This window comes from Opisthocomus hoazin, chromosome 6 (genome assembly GCF_030867145.1).
Source record: "Opisthocomus hoazin isolate bOpiHoa1 chromosome 6, bOpiHoa1.hap1, whole genome shotgun sequence".
Taxonomy (NCBI): domain Eukaryota; kingdom Metazoa; phylum Chordata; class Aves; order Opisthocomiformes; family Opisthocomidae; genus Opisthocomus; species Opisthocomus hoazin.
Window position 1 is genome coordinate 5,519,278 of NC_134419.1, and position 19,808 is coordinate 5,539,085.

The window sequence follows — 19,808 nt, forward strand, 5'->3', positions numbered from 1 at the left end:
GAGGTCACAATTTTCTTTTTAAGCATTCTTTCTCTGTCTGTTACCTTTGTTTGATACAGTGCCCCAAAGACTCTCTGTGTCTGTCTGCTCTTTTAATATTGTCTGTCTGCGTGTGTTCTTTGATGTGTTAGTTAAGGAGGGACCTGATCACTGAGCATGTACCAATCCTCTCACCTAGTGTCAGATTTCTTAACAGCATCTCTTTGCCTGTCTGTTGGCTTATGGTAGTGAGGTGGAAGGGGGTTTTGTTAGGTGGTTTTTGTGTTGTGTATGTAGCAGCACTGGTCTCTACGGAGAGGCAAGTTCTGCTCCATGAGTTGACAAGCTGAGATGGGGGTTTCTGAGTTGCGGTGCTTGTATTGCTGGCGAGGCGCAAGTACGACAAAATGGTTCACAGCTTGTCAGAGCCAGAGCTGGCAGCAGCAGTAGTGCTGGTACCCCTTTGCTGATACTGCTAATCAAAGGAAAACCAGGAGAAATCCCTTGCAGACTCCCAGTCTAAGTAGCAATGCAAAAAAGCGTGATGGTACATGGCAAGTAAAAAGAAGAAGACAGGCAGAATTGAGTTGGGAGAGTAAAATGTCTTTCAGAAAAGTTTCTCGGTCTTGATACTAGACGTCAGGAGCTTTTATGTAATGTAAGTATAAGCTGGAGTTAAAAGGGAGGGATCGATAGTGCAGGGAAATGCTGATTCCACAATGAGCTGTGAACAAGAGCGTGCAAATTGGGATGGCTTCATGGAAAAGTTGGAAGGAGGAAGAGAAGAACGACTGAAGGAGAAACTTCCCAGAGAGAAAAGTGCACCCTCGTGATAGTTTATAAATAGTGTATCTTAACCACATTTGTGCTCTTTTTACAAGGGCTAAGCTTTCCAGTGAGTTACTAAATAGACCATTCTTGGTTTCTGCTCTTACGCCGTCACTTAAAGCGCTCTCTCTTTACAGACTGTTATTGCTATGAAACTGGGTTGTTCCACTCTTACCAGTTTCGCGTATCTAATGTCAGAGGTGGTTTTAGTGGAAGTGGCCAGTACTTTGAGAAAACTGAGGCAAGCACGTCGTTCCTGGGGTGGGAATAGAAGAGAACTTTTGAAAAGCTCCTGCAGTTTCTATGAGGGTTCTGCGCTTGTGCTCTTGGCAGACTTCTGTGGCATGCGCCAAGTTAAAGATATACAGTTTCCTATGATGACTTTGACATTAAAAAATGGGCAAGAGAATGTCTGAACAGTAGAGAGATGTTTTGATAGACTATACAGAATTAGGAAAGATAGCACATCTCAATAAATCAGCAACATTCCTTCAGCTTCCCCTAAACCAGACCTACTCTAATAGCAGAACTCTTAAGATATTTATAGTCTTAGAAAACAAAAACATAATCATTTTTTGACATATCTGCCATATTAATTCTCCTGTTAACCTGTGCCGTTAATTAACCTTCATTAATGTCTGACATGTAACCTTCTGATGCTGAATGCCCTTGTTCAGTGGAAAAGTAGCACTGATTTACTTAGAGCATTCCTGTCTGTTTAAAGCATGTTTTTACTGTTCATTTTGCTTGTGTCATTTACAATAGACATTCAGCCCTTCTAGGAAGGAAAAGAAATAGAATCACAAATTATAAATACGTAAACCAACAGTCTTTAGGCTAGCAATGCCCAGTGTTAGAAAGCAACTGAATTTACACGAGCAGTTGGTCAGTGCCCAAGGTGTAAATTGTGACTCTTGACTCAACTAAAGACTCGCCCAAAGTTTCTGAAGTGCGTCGTCCCCTGCCCATGCGAGGCTGTTGACTTCAGCTCCCTGGCTGTGTCAGACCCTGACAGGCTGGTAATTCCTTAGTGAAACTGTAGAATTGTAACCAAACATTGCCTAGAGCAGCCGCAGGGCCCCATCGCTGCAGGGGTACATATTATGACTCTGCTTGACTTCAATTATTAAATGGATTGGAAGGAAGAAATCTAACGCCGTAGGCCAGACACCTCTTTCCCTCAGATCAGTGGCTCTACTCTGGATCTCTGCCATGGAATAAGATGATGTACTAAGCTGATCATGACTTCCATGTATGTCTTCTAACCCCCAAGTAAAACAAAAAAAACAGCCAATTAAGCAGGGAAGGAGATCCAGATGCACCTGAACTTAATGCAGCCAAACCTAACTGAGAATGAAAATCTCATTTCTGAACACTGCTGGGCTTTAGGATTTAAAAAATTGAGGTAGATGTTTTATTTCTTCAGTATTGTCTCCATTAGTGTTACTGCTTGCATGAAAAGGGAGCCATCCTTGATTTCCTTAGTAGTAACTGACTACCCTGTACTTAAATTTATCAGTTGCAGATTGCAATTTTTCATCAAACTTGCTTGCGTAATGACCTTAGTTTTCATTTGCTATTGCAGGTTCCTACCAGCCAAAAGAAGGAAGGTGTTTATGATGTGCCAAAAAGTCAACCTGTAAGTGTAAGTATCTTCCCTATTTCTATACAGTAAAGAAGATGTGTTTCTTAGCTTCTGTGGCTTTCATTATTGTCTGTAACATTTGATACATTCCTTGGGAGTTCTATCAATGATCTGTTGTCGGTTGGTTCAGAGTAACCAGGATTGTAATGTCGTTTATATCCATCTCATTCATTACTTAAATCTCCTTTCTGTCTTTTCCGATTCATTCTTATGAAAGTCACCATTTATACATGTGGTATCTGTGGTTAAGAGTCGACAGTGAGCCTTCTGCATGTCAATGCATGAATCGCTGCTGCCTGGATTAGGAGAGTTCCTCTATTACCCGGTGCTGTACAAGGCTTATCACACTGGGTGAGCCTGGGCTCCGTTTTCTCCCCCGTGTGCTCTGTCAGAGCTGTACTTGATTTGTTGTGCTCCTTACAGCTTGGTTTAGTAGGACAGCAGGGGAGGCAAGGGCTGAATAGAGTGGAAGTCGAGGGAAGCAGCATTAGGAGAAGGTATGTCAGAAGATTGTCTGTGACTTCTACGGTGATTTTCTGCGGCTATAATGTCTACGCCTCTCAGAAGACTTCTTGGTAAATACAGTATGCTGATAGGTGAAGATTTCATAACAAGCTTCAAATCAAATGTTACCAAAAACAGGGAATTTGCCTTAGAATTATTTTTCTGTCATTTGTTAAAAAAAAACAAAGACGTTATATCAAAATCCAACCTAACACATATCATAGAAAATCAATTTTTTTTCCAATAAAACCAACTTCTGTGGTAGCTTAGTAAGAGCTGTAGAGTTGTAGGGCAGAGACATGTGCAATTGCCGTTAGTTTAAACAGCTGTGGGAAACTGAAAGGAACTACATCGAGGTTCAGTGTGCATAAAGACCTCATTCCACAAATTCCCAGGCAGCAGAAATTTTTCTCTATGTATTGCATTGCTTTCCTGGTTATTGTGGGCTTTAATCAGAACAAGGAGATTTCCTCCCAGTATTGCAATGTATTATTTCTGTAGTGCTCTAAGTATGCAGGAGGCTAGGGGTCAATACAGACTGTCAACTTAATTCTTAATTCTGTGCCTTGCATGGCCAGTAGACTATTATAAAATAGGGATAATATGCTGTTGTATCCAAATGGCACCATTCCCTTCCTGCACATTAGTGTTTTGAAGAGGGGAAGCATTTATCCCCAGAGTGTATAAAGGATGGTAACAAGTGACTGAGAGAAGAAGTGGAGTGACAGATGCCTTAGCACAAGGCATGCATTTGCTGAAGGGTGGGTTATACTGTTTAATATAAATTGGTGCTATAAATACCTCAAGAAGTTGTTCAGTTGCATTGGTTACACAGAAAATTAGTATTTCTGAGGGTTTGTGTGAGAATGGAGAAGAACAAAGGAAAAGGTCGGGAATTTCGGTCTACTGTAAGCGTGGGGAAAATGCCTGTGTTCAAGAGAAAGAGAGACTCCTTTCACACAAGGACGTGGTAACTAGCACAGCTTGGGCTGAGCACGGAGCCTGAGATGCCGAATGAAAAAGATAAATGCTGGGGAGGGGCTGGATGGGGGCCTGAGTTGTGACACTTCTGTGCTTTGCACAAACAAACAAAACTTGCCATAAATATTTCATGATAAGCCAGTAGGAGGAGGGAGGCATCATCGTGTTGGCTGGGAACATCTAGTAAAATAACTCATGTTGCATAACTAATGAAGGTATTTGTGGGCGTGGAATGGCTGTAGATTTTTCACTCATTTCTCACTGTAGTTCAGTGTTGCAATTTTTCCACTGTATATTTCCTGCGACTTTATTATTCCTCCAGCAATGTTTCAGATTTACTCAGGGTACAGTCTGTAATTTAGGTCGTTGCAGTATGACTGGGTGTACAGTACACTTGCAATCATGTCTGCAGACACTTTGGCATTAGAGTGTCCTGGTAAAGAGCATGGCTGTGAGATGTAGGGCGTGTGGACCCTACTCTGTAATCATCAAATATATTTCACCTGTCATCTCCATGAAGCTGGTTGCAGACTTAATTTTTTTTTTTTTTTCTATTTCATGGTTAAATTTAAAGTGATTGGAGCTTTTTCACCAAACAAGTTATGTACTGTAATTTATGAAGAAAAAGAGAAGGAAGAGAAGAGGAAGAAATATGTAGCTGGGATTTTTGTTTCACCTTTTTACTAGTGTGTATTAAAAAAAGAAAAAAGAAAAGCAGCAATGGCTCTTAAAATTAGCAATTTAATATTCCACTGCCCATCTGATTTATTGCTCACCCTTCCACATCTGAGACTCTCTGTCATTGAGACACTTGCCATAATTTTTTTTTCAATTTATAGCTGTCATTATTAGATAAACCTCTAAAATTCAATCTGAGGGCAAATAATCTAGCTCATCTACCTGGTTTAAACATAGAAGGACACTTTCTGTATTAGGAGAGCTTGCTTTCATTAATTTCATAATGGATGAATGAAGTGAGAAACTTCTTGTAGCTCCTAATAGATTTCAGGCACCATGAATTCTCTCTCCCGACAATAAAAACAACACTTAATAAAAATGCAGCAAGTTTTGCTGGAGTTCAAACGGAATTGCTCACGTTCGCTGGACAGAGATCGGTTTTCCGTCTTGGGATTGTTTCCCTTCGGTGTGTTCTCAGGCAAGTTATCTCTAGTGTCCGCACATAAAAACGAGGGATACTGAAGCTGGCGTCTAGGTGCCCTCCGCCGTTGACTCTCTGTAGCCCGTGGAGAGAAATAGACGCTTCACAGGGAAATTCCTCCTGTCTGTGAGAGGTGTCCCTCTCAGATGGAAATAAATCTACGTCTGGACATTGTTCTTTCGTGGCTGCAGTGGAGTTGTAAATGACTTGCTGGGATGAAAACTTATACATAGTTAGGCTTGGGTGGGGTGAGATCTACCACTGTGTAAAAACTATAAGCCAGAATCCGTTTTCCAAAGGTTACTTTGAAACTGGGAGGTGTAATTCATACTGGGTTTCCATAAGATACAGCTTCTTAAGACACCAGGACCATCTGGGCAAATACCGCTTCCCCAGTGCGTATGGGATCCCGCTGGGGCTGAGGGTATGAAGCATTTTCCCAGTAGTGCCCTGAAGCAAAATATTCAACGTTGTCTATGCGTCGAGCTAGCCAATGCGCTTAGACAGTACCGTGCCGTGTGTGAGGCCGTTTGTCAGGAGGTGTCAAAGTACTTTGCGGTGTGACTCCTCACGGTCTCGGATATCAAGTAATGGAAGTACAGTGCAAATGGGGCGGAAAGGAACGAGTCTTGGGTCTTGGAATATGAGCGTGCCCACTGAAATCAGTTATGAGTGGTGGCTGGTTGCCAAGTCGCTTCTCTGACATTGGGATGAAAAGGTTGCTTACTCAGTAGAATTCTTGTATTTCCGCATCTCTCTGCTGCATCCCTTCGCAGCAAATCCTGCCCTCCTGGAGATTTCCTCTCCCGGGCGTGCAGCTCAGCTCCAAACACACACTTTTCAAGATAGCCAGTATCCTCCCAGTACATCCCGCTTCCTTTGTATCAGCTCACACTGCTTTGTGTTCATTCCTGTTTTCTCGCTGCTCCTGCCTTAGACCAGTTCTCCTATTCTCCGTTCTCTGAGAACAGACACCAAGCCAGACAAGGAAAGCAAGCTTACCCCACAGAGCTTGTGTGAAGTGGTACGCGCTCCACTTGGAAATTGTGGTTCCGTGTGTGAAATTAACTGTTCTGAAAAAGTGGAATGTTTAATGAGCTCTTTTTGTCGTGATTTCCCGTCGCCTCCCCATTACACATCACCATCAAGTTCTACCTGTCATTGTGTTTTTAGTAATAAGAGTCAGACTGTAAATACCCTTTGCGGAGACTGTCAGTCACATCACAATAAAACCTGCTCTTCTCATCAAAACGTCTAAACTATCTGCTTACAGTTTTATGAAGGCTTTCAAACAGCTCATCTTCCTGCTGTACAAAGATTCAAGGCGTTCTAGCTGATGCCTTACGATGCAGGCAGTCAGGTGGCTAGTACCAGCTACGTGGAAAATATCAAACCAGGGTGGGAGGGAGAGGGGGTAATTTGGCTGCCTTAGGGGCAAGGCATGGGAGGAGCAGGTGAAGCTGCACACTCAGGTCTGGCAGCCATAAGAGCTGCCTGAGCCTTCTGCCTGCAGTAGGAAGCTGCATTTAGGAAAGCTGTTTTAATTCTAGCTGGGGTTACGGTGCCGTTTGCAGGTCTGATTTGTTCCGGTCTCGAGTCAGACAAAGTGTGGCCGGAGTCATCTGGCAGGCACCAGCAGCCCTGGGCTCCCCCGGCTCATGCGGAAAGTCGGTCCTGGGAGCAGTGGCATACCAAAAGGTCTGGCAATAAAGTTCTTCAGAGCAGCTTTCCAGATAACTCTGAGCATCCCTTACAGAGTGAATTCTTTCTATGACGCTTGGTCTGGAGAAGAGCTTTGTTACTGTGGCTTCTCCCTAATTTTGCATCTGTGGCTTTATGGAAGCAACTTGCAGACCGATGACGTTGACTTCAGCCTCCACAATTAGGCTTCCAGGATCAAATTTTCAAACATGAGAAGAGAGACAGTGCACAGACCCAGTCTCTGACCATCTGTGCCTGCAAAGAGATGTGACCATCTCTTCTGCCTTTGTTAGAAGGGACACCTGTGTTCCAATGCCCTGACAGTTACACTCAATTAAACCCCACGTATGCGGCTTAACATCACAGTGTGGGGCGTGTGTTGTAACAGACACAGCTAGTTTTTGCAAAGCTTGGAAATAACGTTAGTTGTTTACGATAACGTCTTGTGGCATGAGTTTCTTTGGTGTTTTAGTGGGCCGTTGCTATTTTTTTAAGATAGAAGTGGATATACTCACCAGTATGTGTAGTGTAGATGTTGTACTAACTATTCTGAGAAGATTTTGCACAGCGCTGGCAACACCTCTGCTCCATGTGCTCCTCCTCTCAGGTTGCCTTTTGATTTAATACCAATATGAACTCTGATGCTGATGCTGGCTTATAATGGAAACCATTAGCACCATACCAAAGGTAACATCTGACGCCTGAAGGTGAGATGTTGTTGTCACATACGTGTCTTCGAGAGCAAGGCTTGTGCTGTAGCAGGAGGCCCTTATTATTCTCCCTTATTATTCTCCCCACATCAGCCATTTGTTTCCGCCTGCCGTGTGGGTACTGTCCCCTCGGGACCTGCGTCACCTGCCCCGTGTTATCCTCGGGGCAATCCCGGAGGATGTTGCTAGGTGGTCTCCAGCGACATTGCTCACATTGCGCTGTCGTGCCTTGAGTTACTTGTGTCTGAGAGGTTTTTTTTCCCATTTCTTTTGGCTTAGAGGGAAGCTACTGGTGTTGCAGAAGGGTCCCGCATTCGGTCGGGTCTGGCTGATGCCAGAGAGGATCCCTTGATGCCATGGGGCGGGCAGCTGGCACGTCTGGTTTGTTTGGACTTCGTGTTAGGTATGGGCGTTACCAGTCAAGGTCTGTCATTATCTGTGATTTAATTTCTTCTACATTGCAGAAGGTCACTGAGACTTGTCAAGGTGGTTTTACCTTCCGTTTAGCAAGACCCATGGGCCTCATCTTCTGCTGTTTTACACTTTTGGCTTCTGTTTATACCTGTGTGAAATGCAAGTGAAAATTCTGAATAAAAGCCTCTTCTCACTCAGCACTGGCATAAACAGCTACGCAGCTGGCAGTTTGGAGTGGATCCACAGCAAAAAACACTTAAGCGCCTGAATTTTCCCTAGCAGACTCTGTTCAGCTTCAGCTGAGGTGAGAGGCCAGGTCGGAGACTTTGCTCAAACCCCCGTGTCCCTGTTCCAAGGAGAGGAACCACCCGCTGTCAGGGATGTTTCATGGAGACCGCAACCATCAACTTACGGCTGCTGTGCTTGGTGGGATGTGCGTGCTCTGATCGAGTGCTGTAATAACTAAATTTGTCTTTGTATTTTTTTAATTTGACTTTGTATCTTTTTTCCTTTTAATTTTTTAAGCTATGTTTTGAGGGGATATTTTGTGGTTTACTCCTTAATAAAAATTATAATGGCACAGGAAGCAGAAAGCAGGCCCTCTTCCCTAGTCTTCCCAGATTATATCAGCTGTAACATGGAGTGATGAGGTTTCTTCATGTGTGTTACATACATGACATGTAGGTCTTAGCACCAGAGCTCAAAGATAGGGAGATTTCAACTGAATCTTCAAAAATTGTTCTTGCGATGCCAGATAGTGCAAGAACATTGGAAAAACAGTTAATCTGAATTCAGCATCTTGATTTCCAACAATCTGGAGAGTTAGATGTTAGAATTAATCCATTGTTAATGTATAGGTATAAACCCTTTACGATGATGAATCTTAATCTAGATAGTTTCTAAATGTTGAAAATATGCCCATGCAAAGTTCTGGTTTCAGTCCATCCATAATCTTATACCTAGAATGTCAAATAATGGGTTTTAGTAGTGTAGGAATACTGCTTCACAGATGAGAATAAAATCTCCTGATTTAATTGTTCTTTTATGTCATATTGATATTTTGGGCCACATCCTGAGCTCTTTTTAATCCGTTTTTTTGTCCTGCTAGCAGGCTTTCCACTGCTGCATTTGTAATACCATTCCCTGAAGGCGATCCTAAACCCTGCACCCCCAGCAGAATGATTACATGCTGTCGAAGCATTGAACTTACTGTACTTCCCAGTGCAATCCTTTAGGATTTTGGGCCGTAATCCCATCACATGGGAAAACTGTATTCCGGCAGCACTGTGCTTGATCGGTTTTTCATCGTTCTCTCTCTGCTTGTACTATGGAAAGAGCAAGAAACAAAGAAGCAAGCAAAAGCTGCGGGTTTTGCCCTGGTGACACGGTTATCTTGTTGGAGATAGGTGATGAGTGTGATGGTAGGGCAGGTTAGATTGGTACTTTTGATACAGAACTCGGGTGATACAAACAAGTGATAAACATTTCAGTGGCCCCTTACAGTTATGCAGCGTGTTAGGTCCCATGTCTAAGGGCTTCATGTGTATTTGCGGTCCTAAGCTTACCTGGGTTCCTGTACATTTTCTGGGGTAATATTCTGTCCCTTGCGACATTCTCCAAAGGGGAGAGTGGAGAGAGTCCAGCGAAGGGCTATGAGGATGATGAGGGGACTGGAGCATCTCTCCTACGAGGAAAGGCTGAGGGAGCTGGGCTTGTTCAGCCTGGAGAAGAGAAGGCTGAGAGGGGACCTAATATATGCTTACAAATATCTGCAGGGTGGGTGTCAGGAGGACAGGGCCAGACTCTTTTCAGTGGTGCCCAGTGACAGGACAAGGGGCAATGGGCACAAACTGAAGCAGAGGAGGTCCCGTCTGAACATGAGGAAGAACTTCTTCACTCTGAGGGTGACGGAGCCCTGGCCCAGGCTGCCCAGGGAGGTTGTGAAGTCTCCTTCTCTGGAGATATTCAAGACCCGCCTGGACAAGGTCCTGTGCAGCCTGCTCTGGGTGACCCTGCTTTGGCAGGGGGGTTGGACTAGATGACCCACAGAGGTCCCTTCCAACCCCGACCATGCTGTGATTCTGTGGGAGAAAAAAGAGAGTAGCTGAACCATAAGTCTAGCTCATTGATCGTGGGGTAAAGTTCTGTCACATATAGTGAGTTTTTGTCTTTTGTGCAAGATGACTGATGCAGATTTTATCTGATGGCTGCTGATATATTAAGTTGACAGCTGCACGTTGTATTGATTCACTAAAGTCTGATTTGCTCGGAGCCCTGCATCTCGTAGCAATGTTCTAAACCATCTATTTACACACAGTCTGCTTCCCGAGTAGTGATGTTTGTAGCTTTACCTAGTCTGTATCACTGCATGCATTAAATGATATCAGTTGCACAATTTAGTGTTTATTTACAAATTAAAGGGAATACAGTTCTGGGGAAAGAGCTGTATACATTCTGCATCAGTCTGGGGAGAAGCTGTTGTAAATTTTTGCAGATTCCTTGGGTGCTATTCTATGTTATTAAGTACAGAAATACAGAGGCCTTGGCTTTTTTTGCCTGCTGAAACTCAGGAGATTTCAAGGTTTCAAAAGTACCGTGATGATGTGGTATTCAATAACAAAAGTAAAAATAGCTTGTTTCTTGGTTACAGCTGCAGTCACCTGTCGTTTTGAAAACCATGAGATAGACCTGTGTAACTGTGCCTGGTGTTTTAAAGTAGTAACACTGGGGTTATTTCTAATTCCCTTCAATTGTGCAGTTTATTCCCTACAAACACCCAAAGCAGTTTCTGCCGTCCCAGTTTAGAAGTGAAGTTTTGCTCCCGTGTGGAAGTTTGGATCCTGGTCATCACTTGTTTCTCCAATCTGCAGTTAAAGAAAGCCATCGGGTGTGACCGTGGCTGGCTGCGCTGTGCCACCCGGGCAGTGCCGCAGTCCCCTGACGTTGAAGAGTTCATCTTTCGCCGTGTGAGCTCTTACTGTGTCCCGCGCCACAGTCCTCGTTCCCATTTTCACCAGGGAGGACTGGTGGAGCCGCACACTGGGAACAAATTACTTTCAGAAATAGATCTTCAGGCAAGAAATGGCACTGATGCCGGGGAATGTGTCTGGCCATAAGTCTGGGTGGAAACCTGGCCGAGGCTGACCCTGGCGTTGAACCAGCCAGCAGCTTCTCGTTGGTCCCTGATTTTCCTGCAGAGACACCCTTCCTCAGTCTGGTGCCGGCTGGCTTTTGCCACTGTATCAGCTGAAATCTTTCGCTCTTCCCCTTCGTTTCGAGTTTTCTGTTGAATGGAAGAATATATTTCATTTTAATATCTTTGCATTGCATCAGCCGCGTGCAATAAATTGCACATATTTGTAAAGGTGCCTAAATCTAAAGCCAGGCTTACGTTTCTAAAAGACAGATTTCTGGGCCTTTTAGTGCATAGTAAACGTAAATTGCAACAGCTTTGTTGCTTGCCTCAACATTTTGAAAACCTGAGTGTTTAGTTCAGCAACATAGTGGTATTTCTGGACTTGCAGCATTTCTTCTAAATACACATGGTGTGACCGGTGTGTACCGTGGTGTACACCATGCTCTCTGAACCCACTGCGTGGGGTCAGGAGAAGGTATGGAGGAGGTGGCCGTGTGGCTGGGACCTTTGCACCAGCATCCTCTGTGCTCTGGGAGGTTTAATTCTCTTGGGTGTTGTGTTGCTTGGAAGCAGCATGGGTCTGTCTCTGAGCTAGAGTCACTCTTTTGGACTCTTGACTGGTTGGAGTCTGTCAGGGAAAAGTGATAATTGAAGCATTTTATATATCGTTTCCTAAAAGAGTAAATATCTAAAGTACATAGGGAATTTAGAATTAAGCTCCCTTCAAATGAAGAGCAAAGAAACAAATGAGTAAGAGTTGTTTTGATCATAAGAAGAGACCCTTAATTTAAAGGAAGCTATCGAACAACAGTGAAGCAATTCACTCAGAAGCTCCTCAATAATCTATTATGTCAATTAGCCTTAACCACCCCACCCCTTCAGCTGCGCAGGGTTGACCAACAGCATTTTCAACCAGCACCTCCAGCGCTTCCCAGTGAACGAGCGAAGGAAACTGGACGGTTGGTGAATGCGATGAAGCTCAAGGCTACCCTATAGCTGGGTACATCGTACTGACATCAGAACCTGGGTTTATTACTTCAAATAAAAATACAGAGGAGAGAAATGACCCTATAGAACTGAAAATTGAGAAGCTTTAAACAGGAGGGTTCCCGTGTCCGACAGGATTCCGAGGACTGGATTTGAACCCTGTGTAAGGGACGGATGCCCAAATGCCTGTATTTTGGATAAAAATCAGTCGGTGTGGTTTAAATGCAACCCACGTTGCCACTGTGACCTGCGCTGGTTGGGAATCACCCTAAATGTCCTCTTACAACTCAGAGGTTGTGCTCAGCTCTACCTCTACCTCTGTAAAGCTGAGCGGATGGTAACATCGCGGCTGCCGTTACCTCTGTAACCGGGAAAGGTTATAGCATTTGAGGATCTTTAGGATCTGTAGGAGGCTGAAAACTGCAAAGGCATTGACAGTTTTTTCTTCACATGCATATTCTTCAGTGTATTCTCTTTAATTGCGAAGCAATTGAGCAATTCTTTGTTGAGTTATCATGCCCCTTCATTAATCCAAGAGTAGTTTCACAGGAAAACAGTATGTCTGTTGGATGTTTTCAGTGTGTCTCAACTTACTAGGCATGGTTTGACTGATGATCAGTTTAGTCACGATTCTGATGTTCTCCTTCATTACAGTTCTAATTGTTTTTTAGAATGAATTGTAGTTAATTAGCGAACTGCTTGCAGCTCACGGAGCTCATAGTAATATCAACACTAGTTGTATAAAGTTGTGCAAATAACCAAAGCTTTGCTTAACTAAAAGAATCATTCAAACCCTCAGAAAAAATATTTGACATAGTCAAAATATTTACATTTTCAACTAAAAGAAGATCAAAAGTCTTTACTTTGACTAACCATTTGACTTGTCCTTAGACTTCTAGCATAAAATATGTGTTAGAAAAAGGGAATTGGAAATGCAGAGAGGCAGCGTGGTTGGATGGTCCCTCTTCTGTCTGCTGGGCCAAGTGGTAGGGCATTTGCCCTGAGTGCAGGAAACTCGAATTTAAATCCCTCTGCTGTCTTAAAAGATTTGAACAGCTAATACCTCACTTAAATGTTTATTATTAATTGCTGGCCATTTGCTGTATATAGTGTCCTTCATACTCTTTTTTTACTTGCTGAGCTCTGTATCACAGTACAAGTTAATTAGTGTGTATTTTTTTCATATTTTTAAGTGCCGTCTTTTCTTCATTCTGTGAGATTTCAGAAGCACATTGTTAAAAATGTTGCCTTTATCATCTTGTTTGCAAATTATACCGATATTAAGAAGGTTTTCTGATGTTTTAAGTCAGTGTAGACCCCTTGCCATTGGTAAAACCAGACTAACAGAAGTTGAATATGCTGGCTTGTTATGTATAGAGGAGCGAAAGAAGTAAGGTGCTTCACACTCCTACAAGTGCAGGAGGCCTGGCTCAGATTTCCCTATCAAAACCTGAACTTTTGCGTTGCTTAGAAAAGATGTTTTTCAGAGTACCTGGCAATCTGAGGGAACACTGTAGTGGAGGTGGATCGTTTCTGGTTCAGGTTTATGAAAGCCACAGTTCACTTCTCTCTTGCCATTGCTTTTGTACTCTTGGTTTTTCTGCAGCTCTTGGATAATCTGTTTTTCTTTAGTGAACAGTGAGAAGCACCGCGAGGAATTTTATTACTGGCTGGAGTGGTTTAAAATATCTCGCTGCTGCTTTAAGAAGTGAGATTTACATATTTCATGTTTAAAAGATTTACAGTGTGTCTCACATGCCTGTGTGGAAAGATGGAGCTTTCATTATAGGTCTAATGTCACCGCCATACAAGGATTAATACCCCTTCCTCCGCCTCGGTCTGCGCAGCTGGGCGCAAGTGGCTGCTGTGTTCCTGGTTGACAAAGCTGTAGGGGTGTTTCCATATTCAAGGAGATGCATTTTTAAATAATTAAAGCAAGCTTTTACATCGCTCTGTGGAGAAATCCACAGACAGCAATCCTAGAGAAAGATCAAGGGCTGGAGCATCTTTCCAGGCTGCTGGTTATTTTCTGTCGTGCACTGGGGAAGGAGGGAGAGGGTTGTTGACTTTAATTGCCAAGGTTAAGCGCTTTGTATCGAAAAGCCAAACCGGAGGAAGGCTCAGAGGGCCAAATTCTGCCCTCGGTCGCCGTGTTGCAGCCTTGGCACGGTCGAAGTTGAAGGCTGTCCCATGCTCTGACAGACAGGGAGATTTCACCCTTCGGAAGTGTCTCCTCACCGGCGTGCGATGCCGAACACGAGCCGATGGAACCTCCAGTTCAAGTGCTATGTGATAATTGGGCCCTTGGGGATGTGCCGTGACATGGTGGGAAATGGTTTCTGCAAGGTCCCGCTGTAGCGCGGGTGGGAATTTCTGATGGTCCGTTGAACACAGCACACATGTTTCCTCTGTGCTGAGCCGTGGTGATTTCTCAGCCGGCTTCAAGCCGCCTCGGAGCCATGCGGGCTGCAGCCCTGGGTGCTGGAGGGAGGGGAGTTGAACGAGGGGGCTGTCAGAACAACGGGCCATTAACCACTGGCCAAAACTGGTCCTTCCTGAAGAGGAAACCCTTCTGGTTCCGAGGTCTGTGGAGTTCTTTAAATAAATGGACAGAGGTTTTTCACGCTTTGCTTACCTGGAGCAGGGCAAACACGTACGTTCAAGACCGTGCAGGACAGGGTCCTTTCCTGGTTGCACACGATAACATTTTCTTCTACTCACTTTGCCTTTTGCTAATCTTCTTTTTTTATTTCTTCTGCAGGTCTGTGATGAGACTGGGGGGGGGGGAACATTCTAGGCTGTTTCTGAGATTTTTAAACTAATTGTTTTAAGATGGCATGGGGATTATCAGCTGGTAACTTGTATGAATCTTCTCAGTCATCTAAGATTTGATTTTTGGTATCTTGCTGTTATGTTTGTTTCTTAAAAAATTAAGTCTCTAACACTTCAGTAGATGTTATCTGGATTGTAACGTTCTGATGACACTGAAGTCAGAATTTGTGTTAAATATGTGGATGGATGTAGATAACGTAGGTATGTGTGGGCAGTATGCTCCCACATATATTTACACACACACAATGGATTTAAATGTAACTTGAACTGACTTATGTAAGTAATCTTCAAAATTACTGTGGAAAGAAAATACGCATCTTAAACATGTTTACATTGATATTGTAGTTCTCCCAGTTATAAGAGGAAGCTGTGTTTTTCTGCAAATACTTGCTTTTAGAGCTTTTTCTTGCCAAAACTTCATTATTCTTTTTCCGCTGAGGATGAGAAGTCCTTGCTTTCACCAAGCCAGTGAAAAGTTCCAGTAATGTAAGCAGGATCAGACCTCACAGGGTATGCTTGTTGCTGAATTAATAAATATCTGGGAAAATAAATAGTTATGATGCAAGCTGAGAAATGGCCTTATGCACCAGAAGATGAGGTTTAGCACAGATAAAGTGTGTGTTTACCCCACATCCCAGCAGCATTCAGATTCAGCGTTTTGCATGTGTGATTTCATATCTGTGCTCACTGCAAGATGTAGAGGGTTTTCATTTCAATAGTGAAGTCAGTGATTATGGAGGTTATCATTTTCATGCTCAGAAATTCATGTCATTTTCATAAATCATTCATTTCATTTCATAAATCATGCTTTACAGCTGCAGAATGGAAACTTATTGCTGGACATTGATGAAAATCTTGTTTCAGTCACTCAGGTAAGGTTGTGACACTAAAAATGTTTTAAGGAAATATAGATGAAATCACCTATAGGAATAGCGCAGCATGAAAATGTTCGACTCGGGATTGACTTCATTGGAGTGTAGCTAATATCCAATGGGAATAACTGTAAAATAATATAATGGGTGAAATCAGCTCTGTAGTGCCAGTGAAATCGCACAGGTAGATGATGTTTGGTGTTCTGCATCATATATGCTGCAAGTGGTCAAAACTACGTCTGTGTCAGACAAGATGCGTTCATTAACACAGGCGGAGAATTGGGTTGTAGAACCAAGCTAGATGCAGGATACAGAATCCAGATCCAAACCATCTGGGACTTTAAAATCCCACCTCCAAGTGTTGCTGTTTAAGACTGTCTCTAGTAAGTAAACGATGAAGTTGTGTTCCTGCTAAATTGCTATTTCCATCCTCTGCCAGATTTCTATAGCTCCCATTGCATATAAGGTTGCTATTCTGTGAGAAATATTTCCCCTGTAAATATATTTCTTTTCCTTGGGGAAGATTGTGAATGAGCGTTTAATACAACAAATAGTGAAGCTGGCTTTCCTATTACTCTCTCCAGCTGCCTGTTTAGAAATCCATCCGCAGAGTTTCTCTTAAGTGCTTTAACAGAGTTCTATCTGCGAAGAGTTTCCAAAGATCCATCACCTTGAAGAACTCTGAAAATTATTATTATTCCCATTTTACAGAGGTATTGAGGCACAGAGATCTGTTGCCACCTTTCAAATACATACCATATAATCCTGAGTTCAAAAGCACACTCACTATCAATTTTCAGTATTGATATGAAACGTGTAATTTTTTTTCCACAGAAAAATGTACAACTTTGCAGACACTTCCCCTTAGCCTGTCTAACGACATGTGCCCTGGCTTTCACATCCCCTCTGGTTTGCTCTCCTGCTTCCTCACCTGGGATGGAAGCACTGCAAGAGCCTTTGCTCGTGGCTTGCTCGAAAGGACACCAGCTATTTCTTAGCAAGCCAGAGAGGAGAAGCCAGTGAAAAACCCACCAGTCATGCAGGAAAGGGCAGATTTAGGAGGGGTGCTGAACAAGCAGTTTGGAGAGATGAGAAGAAGGCGGCTCCTGCCGTGGTTCGGTGTAACCTGGCATCTCTCGAGTCAGTAGTGCCTATAGGAGGCTTGAAGTGGTTTCCAAACGAGGGCTGCTGCTGTCATTATTCCAACTTTTATGGGCACTTTAACAGTGCTTGCCTGGTGTGTTTACACACATGGCAGAAGTGACTTATGGGCCTTTTTTTTTTTTTGGCTGAAGCTACTTCTAGCAGTATTTTAGTAATGTGCACTAGAATTGGTATACCCTGAATAAAACATGGATTTTCTTCTTTCTTTCTTCTTCCATTTCCACACAGATATTTAGAGGGATAAATAGGCCCTTAAGAAGAAAATGTATTGTCATATCACTAAAGCAATGTGATCTGTTTAGTATAAGACATGATATGAGGAAATGTGAAATAATTCATTCCTAGGTACATCGTTACACAAAAACCTAAGAATCATCCAAGCTGTTAGACAAATTCCAGAGCTCAGTGATTGTAGCGTTGCTTTTCTGTATGGGAATTGAGATTGGATTGCAGAAATGTACAAACCTTTTAAATTATTATATTTTGAATGATAGTCTTACTTCTTAAAGGATCACTTATAATGGAAGGGAGGGTGGGAGAGGGAAAGTTAGGGCAATCTTTCTCCTCTGATAGGTTGTAAAGACTGAGCAGCCAGTGTGGTTCATGTCCAAAGGGCTCAGTGGTGGCCACATTTGCAGGTCAAGACTCAATTGACTTTCAAACCTATGTGTGTGATAGGAGGCTGCAAGGTTTATGTACCTAAGCCGGGGAGGAGATTCAATGAACTGAATGAAGATTTACATAAAATCTCATTCGTAATGAGAATTGAGGCTTCCACATGTGTATGTGTGATTGAGTATGATACAGAGAAGGAAAGCCAGTAAGCAGATGAAAGGTAGTGGAGAAGGAGTAGTTCCTGAGTTCCCATCAGAACTTTCTAGTATAGCCACCCCAATAAGGGTGGTGGGTGGGTTTTAGGTTTCCTGCGGAGCTATAAGGGATCTGTGCTTTGCTGTCCCTGGACTCGAGATGAACTGATTTGCAGATGCAGACCAGGGTGGAAGAGAGTCACTTTACTCCAGAACATGTGAAGGAGCTTTAATTATGCAGGCACTCAGGGTGCTCCTTGTTATGAAAGTGCTTTTTCTCTTCTGGTCCACTTGAGTGAGACCTGTATGGGTGATCTACTTTGAGGTCAATCCGAAGGACGCCCTGAGAAAACATTTCTAGCGTGAGTTAAATGTAGAGCTGACAACTTAAAATAACCCAGTTGTGCATCCTCCTTCAAGTCCACTTATCCAGGTCACACCTGTCCCATGGGCAAGGGGAAATCAGGCAGCACTTTAAAAGCCCTTCCCTTCTGTATCCTTCTGTCACTTCCACAGTCTGCTGCCGTATTTCAAGACCTTGAAATAGGGATTTAGAAAAGGAGCCAGGGAAAAGGACTGACAATAAATCATGTTTGGTGCTCGCTGATGTTAAGGGCAGAGCAATAACGCATCCACTCCTGTTTTGGATAGTTTTTTCATGCTTTATTCATTTTTTTATGGTGGAGAATTCCCTACAGAATTATTGTATAGGGTCAGCTGCTGGCTGTTTGAGTCCACCAGCAATATCAAAATCCCATAGCTTGAACCCATGTGTTTCCTTCACATGGGACTTGACTTTTGAAGCCCACATGGCTTTTGGGGGGATTTATATTGCTAGCTGTTACTAGTTAAGATTACAAGTTATAACTTGTTAATTCACAGTTTCTTCTCCTCAAAAGATAAATGGAAATGTGTTTTGTTTTTTTTCTCTTTACAGGCTGTTACCCAACTAGAGCTTTTTGGGGACATGTCCACTCCTCCTGACGTAACCTCTCCCCCAGTGAGTATCCAGGGCAACTGAAATGTGTATTTTTCTACGTGCTATTTTCAGCACATTTATTGAGCACATTTACAATTCAGGTCATCAGCCATTCCAGTAGGGAGGATTTCAAAGTAGTTTTTATATTGCGAGAAAATAAAAGCGAAGCAAATTGAATGTGGAGTCGCTGCTTCATGATGATGTGCAAAAGATATTTTCAACTTTTATTTTTCTGATATAGGGCTAGGTGTCATGTAAGATATAACCTGAACTGCAGATCTCCTTGGCTGGTGTTTATCAGAGGTGTGTGCTTCACTGCGCTCTGTCTCTCCACTGCGCTGCAGGAAGAGCCAGTTACAGCCTGATATATCATGCCTCTGTGGCTCCACCAAGCACATAGCCCAGAACTGCCGTTAAAGGAAGGAAGACAAAACAGGGGAGAGAGAGAGGGCTGGATGTGTTTGGAGGGAAAAGAAAATTCTCTCAACGTGCTTTTCTACGTCATAAAACATAAAAAACTATTGTTTTCCTATGAAGTTTTTGAACCTTACGTTAAGCTGTGAGGGAGTATGAATATACTGAGAAAACTGTGAAGTCACCAGCTTCAGAGCTCCAAGGTATTCTGGAGCACGTCTGGGACTAGATGATTAAAGTCCTGTCTCCTCATCCGTAGCTTGCTCAATTAGATTGGATTTCTCCTTTAATGTAGACCTATGGTTCTGGTCCTGTTGGTTAATTGGAAGCAATATGTATTCAGTTTTCCATAAATCCTGCAGATATTGCAGTTGCATTTACTGTTTCATTAATTAATTCCTCCGTCTTCTGCTCTACTGGGTGTTACCTAACACCTGTAATCACAAGTCTGTATGTTCTGGAGAAAGAAAGGATGTCAGTATTTTGCACACGATGTATTCCAGTCAAATTTTATTTTTATTTTTTCCGCTGGTACAAGGGGTCATTTTCTGTCTCCAGCAAGTTCTGATACTTCTATTGCTTCTTTCCTTCTACATCTTTCTATTCTTTTTTCTTCCTCTTTCTTTCCGCCAAACCTGTGTTTTTTGAGTAGCAGATGATGCAACAGCAAAGCATGTGCTGCCGAAGCTGCAGC

General features: G+C 43.0%; 1 protein-coding gene across 9 annotated transcripts in view; it reads left to right on the top strand.

The window, feature by feature from the left end:
* Positions 1-19,808, top strand: part of DAB1 (DAB adaptor protein 1) — a 482,616-nt gene that overhangs the window by 443,962 nt on the left and 18,846 nt on the right. For 7 of the 9 annotated variants that reach the window (XM_075424401.1, XM_075424406.1, XM_075424408.1 and 4 more), the window contains 3 exons: positions 2,393-2,452; positions 15,692-15,748; positions 18,659-18,721. In XM_075424401.1, the coding sequence (XP_075280516.1) occupies positions 2,393-2,452; positions 15,692-15,748; positions 18,659-18,721 (180 nt within the window). The remainder of the gene's footprint in view (positions 1-2,392; positions 2,453-15,691; positions 15,749-18,658; positions 18,722-19,808) is intronic. The other 2 variants (XM_075424407.1, XM_075424409.1) reach the window with 1 other exon arrangement.